This window comes from Anneissia japonica, unplaced genomic scaffold (genome assembly GCF_011630105.1).
Source record: "Anneissia japonica isolate Jap-2015-1 unplaced genomic scaffold, ASM1163010v1 scaffold1405_len252398_cov171, whole genome shotgun sequence".
NCBI lineage: Eukaryota > Metazoa > Echinodermata > Crinoidea > Comatulida > Comatulidae > Anneissia > Anneissia japonica.
In genome coordinates, this window is record NW_022737956.1 from 181,684 (window position 1) to 187,180 (window position 5,497).

Here is a 5,497-nt window from a genome sequence, read left to right on the forward strand (position 1 = left end):
TAAAGTCCTATGAAAAATCATTGTGTAATAAAATGCCTCCTATATATATATATCAATGTGACAATACACAATCTTAACACCACCACCACTACTACTATTCACCATTGATCATCACCATCAGTCAACCATGATTACAGTACCACACTCGGATTTTATCATTACCAACACCGACATACTATTCCACCGTCGGTATCATAGACTCACTTCACTATCAATCAGAACAATCAACGTCATTGCCATCATGTATCTTAATATTCAGCCAGGATCAGTGCAACACTGCCTTCATCACAACTAAACTCAAATCACCCTATTTATTTTTCACCCTACCACACTGAGTGGTCGTCACACCCCAACCAGCCACTACCACAATGAGTGGTCGTCACACCCCAATTAAACTATACCGGATTGCACAGAATCTACATATGCATAAATAACAACACTTGGCCACCATACTAAGGACACTATGTTACCACCTCTCTCAACCACCATCACCACAATTCCTAGCCAACTATCTCCAAATTAACTTTCATCATCAACATTTACCAGACATCATCGTAAGATGTAGTTTCATTATCATTACAATGTAAATACTTGCTCCCAGAATCTGAGAAATACCAGGATAGGGTGTTTGGTTGGGTATTGTTTACTTTAAAAAATTCAAAGGTGATCCTCTAGGTACTAGAGTATAATAATACTAGGGATCTTTTGATTGCACGGTGACAGTGGAACGTAATGATGTCACTAGAAGTCAACTGAGCATACGAGAACGTTAAGTTCTCCTCCTCGCAATCTGGCCAAGCCTGGGTATGCAGAGGATGTAGGACCCCCGGTAGGACGGTCATGCATGAATGATTCCGTTCTAGCGTCGTGTCGTCGAACAAATTAACAGCTCCCGGCTTGTCAGTGTATGACTGTTTGTGCTATGAATTTGTTGTAATATGAAATAAAATTGAATGATTGAATGAATGACATGGACTTATAAAAGAACCTTTATATCATACTGTTACTATCCCATTTACCAGCAAACTGTTTAAAAGGGCATTTAGGCGGGTTGGTGAACCAGGTTTTGCCAGAATCTTATCTCAATAATCCAATTAAACATCAAAGAAGAATACCTCTACTTAAGAGTCATTATCACAGCAGGCATTGCTGTTTCTCAATAAATTACCAGTATAGTATTTAAAAACCAGGCTGGAAAATTTTAAAAACCTTTTGTTCAAAAATATTTGGCATTTTTATTACCTTAGCTATAATTTCAGATAAAAAACATAATAGACATGGTTTTGAATTTTAAAAATCAATGACTTATGTTAGAAGTTACAACATGGTGTTTGATTTATTTGTGCTAGTCTTCTTATGAACTATTCACAACTAATGAGCTTGTTAATCTTGTTACAAAATTTCCTGAAGCAGTAATTAATAGAGATAAGAGATCAGCAAAACCTGGTTCAAAAATTGAAAATTTGGTAAATGGTGAAGTTTCCTCATGATTCAATATTTCTGTTATTTATTTTGCAGGTACCGAATGATGTTGTATCAACGCATAACACGCTTCATATAGTTTTTCGTAGCGATGATACTATACAGCGTAAGGGCTTCTCAGCAGAATATGAGATCGTAACGTAAAGAACAAGATCCCAATCAATTGTTATTGTTGTCACTAATTGTTTTAAACTTATTTTATATTCCTTTATGGAAAATGCAATTATAATCCTGACACCCTGGATTCTTAAAATCAAGTAGATGGATGAACATGATCTGAGAATAAGAAGTCTTGGAGGAAAGAGGCCATAGAAAAAATAAGTTATAGTAAAGAATATAATTATTATTTTCATGAGGACAATCTTAATGCAGAAGCTAACCTTTTATTCTCAAAATATGACACGAGGTCAAAAGTTACTCCAAACAGTCAGCATTTTTCAGTCTTTATACTACAAACTATTTTCCTAGAGAAATATTTATCTTACCTTAATCAATTTGCAAGTGAAATAAATAATTGATACATGTATCATTTGAATTTATTTCTTGAAATTATTCTGATAAAAATTGGGTTTTTAGTAACATACATTTATGAAGGATGCAAGTAACTCTGTGAAAAGATTTACATCTCTCAACCATAATAGCAGCAACAAACAATAGTAATGATAATAATAATTGAGAACTTATACAATCATGTACTCACTACAACAGATAGCATCATCAACATCAACAACTGCATCCTTGGGATTTTAAACTGTTTCAGTTTGTGAGCCATTTACATATTCCGCATTTAAAGGCTACCCTTTGAGTTAAATTGCATAGCTGGAAACCATATTTGGAGTTGGCCTAAAAAAAACAAAAAACCAGAAGGATCCCACCCACCTAGCCTGGATCCCACCCACCTAGCCTGGATCCCACCCACCTAGCCTGGATCCCACCCACCTAGCCTGGGCCGTATTTCTACAGTGCATGATCTACATTCTTTTAAGGTGTGCCATCTGTCGTTAGCTAAATAAACTGAAAAATTCTTTTCAGATTGTTTAGTTGAATTTAATAATGTATTGATTCTTCTAAATGAACTATTGAAGGTTTTAATTGAATTTTTGAGGGTTTTTTCGATTTTTGACGGACAGTGTATCTATTGTACTCTGATCAGAGGTGGTGCCGGATTTGCCTGAGGGAGGGTGGGGGAGTCAGAAGTCCCCACTAGGTGGAGGGGGAGATGTCCCTGACAAGAGTAAAGTGGCTGTGGCTAGGCATCGCTGAATCCCTCGAAAGTGGTAAAGTGTGTGAAACCCCAAAAAATATGACAATTTAGGCATTTTAAAGACATATTAAATCAAATTCAGGTCTCATATTTAGAAAATACATATAAATATTGCAGATATTTTTACAAGCTATTTTTCATGTCCCTAATTTTGGTTTAGACTCTGATATTTGAGACAGGCAACTACATTGATATTATCATTGCCATAATAATAATAATAATATCATCATCAAATACATTAAAATATATCACATTTTTTCCCATTTATGAAATTATTTTAAAGTAGAAATACAATTTTATGAATCTAAAATTTATTTTGTAGAAAAATCTTTTATGAAAGTGGTTGTGAAAAAACTGGTAAAAAGCAATCAGGAAATCTTGTGTATACCTCTTGGAAAGTGCTTTAATCACCTGTAAATGTATAGTGTTTTAAAAGTAATTTTGAGCTATTGAAAATGTGACTAATAATTTTATTGAACATGTTACTATATTTTCATCTCCTATCTACCTTCATAATTTGTACAAAATTAATAGAAAACTCTTTCTGAGTGTTAGTGTGTAGTTGAAGTCATTAATTATTTAAAATCTACAAATTAACATAATTGAGGCCAGATGAATCTTGCCAAATGTATCTTGAATGCGCAATGCAGAATTGTCACATCTGTTTCTGTAGATACTAAAGGTTAGAGGAAGTATATTTCTAGTAAGCATATCTTTTCATTATATATTGATAATAATTATTTTAACAAGTGCACAATTGGGCATCCAATGTGACATATCAATAATAATAATATCCCTCTAAATAATGGCTCGTCCAATTTAAGACCACTTTTTCGCAACTATGGAAGAAGACCTATATTTAAACTTTATGATAATCCCTGGTCCCAAAAGTGGTCTTTCATTGGAGGAAGACCTGTAATAACACTTATAAATTCTCTTATTTGTTATTTTAGGTCTATAATGGTTTTATATCAATTCAAAGTAATTGTTTTTACTGCCTGTTTGTTTAAGAAAAATATACTGTAGAAACAAAAAATACCTCTTTTAATCAAAGTTTATATCAGACTTTTAAACATCTTAACATTAGTTAAGAAGCGTATTTTGCTAAAGTTAAGGCCATAAAGTTAACCATTTTAAATGATTTTCTGGTTCCTTTTCAGACAAAATCATACAATTTTCTCCAGATTAACTATTTAGGCATGTCCAACATGTTGATGTGTTAATGAAGATTTATTTTTGTAAAGTCAAATCTGGTTTCTATGGTAATCTATCATATATTAAATATTGTACTCTAATAGGAAATTAATGACTCTTGTCGTTTTTGGTTTATGTGTAATCATTCTGGTGTATATTTGCTTGTTCATATGTACATACATTATAGGTAAATTACATTAGTTGAATCACAATTTAGAGGTGTTGGGGTGGGGGGAGACAGTTTATAGTCAGATGTGTTGTTAAGTGTTATTGAGCTGTTTATGTTAATATGGCGAAAGACCTGGCAGCGAGTTTTATTACATGTGGTGTTTCCGTTATGAGTGCTGGGTGTACGAGGTTTAGATGGTGCAAGAATGGATTTAAGGTTAGGTGGCTGTCTAACCTCTAAATTGTGATTCTACTAATGTAATTTACCTTATATCATGCACTCTTTGCAACAAAGGCCATTACATTGGGGAAACGGGTAATAAATTCTGCCTACAATTTAATAACCATAAACATTCCATCCGCAATAACACCCCTGGTTTCCCAGAAGGGGAAAATTTTAACTCCACCCACCACAATATTCACCATCTCAAAGTCACTCTCATAGCCAGGAACTTCCGCTCTACTGAACACGGACAATGAGAAGAACTGAAATGGATTTTAAAACTCAAAACACACACTCACGGTCTCAATAAGGACTTGGGATTCATCAGTGAATTTTCCTTCTTAGTTTTCAGGTCACTTTTAATTATAATTTTATTACTATTTATTCTGGTTTTATTATTATTATTATTATTATTATTATTATTATTATTATTATTATTATTATTATTAATATTATTATTATTATTATTAGGCCTGATCATTATATATTATTGTTGGTTATTGTCACTCTAGCTTTTACTATTGACGGTAGCGCTTATCTTTATCATTTTTTTCAAGATGCTCTATATCTATATAAATTATAATGATATATATATATATATATATATATACTGTATATATACAGTGTATATATACTGTCTCTTATACACATCTATCTTTTATGAAAGTGGTTGTGAAAAAACTGGTAAAAAGCAATCAGGAAATCTTGTGTATACCTCTTGGAAAGTGCTTTAATCACCTGTAAATGTATAGTGTTTTAAAAGTAATTTTGAGCTATTGAAAATGTGACTAATAATTTTATTGAACATGTTACTATATTTTCATCTCCTATCTACCTTCATAATTTGTACAAAATTAATAGAAAACTCTTTCTGAGTGTTAGTGTGTAGTTGAAGTCATTAATTATTTAAAATCTACAAATTAACATAATTGAGGCCAGATGAATCTTGCCAAATGACAAAGTGTTAAAGATCCTACACTTTCATAAGTGTTGAATATGTAACACTTTTTTGAGAGTTGAAACAACACTTACGGTGTTGTCCCTGTAGAGACACTTGCTAAGTGTTATATATAACACCTAAAGCATTATTTTTAACACTTTATTTTTAAGAGTGTAAAATGTGCATAAAATTGAAACTAAATAAGCTACAGATATGATTTTGGTGT

General features: G+C 32.4%; 1 protein-coding gene across 2 annotated transcripts in view; it reads left to right on the plus strand.

The window, feature by feature from the left end:
* LOC117117482 (tolloid-like protein 1) overlaps positions 1-4,048 on the plus strand; it is a 64,222-nt gene extending 60,174 nt beyond the window's left edge. For both annotated transcript variants that reach the window (XM_033261786.1, XM_033261787.1), the window contains exon 19: positions 1,519-4,048. In XM_033261786.1, coding sequence (XP_033117677.1) covers positions 1,519-1,626 — 108 coding nt within the window. In that variant the 3' untranslated portion in view covers positions 1,627-4,048. The remainder of the gene's footprint in view (positions 1-1,518) is intronic.
* Positions 4,049-5,497: the final 1,449 nt, after the last annotated feature.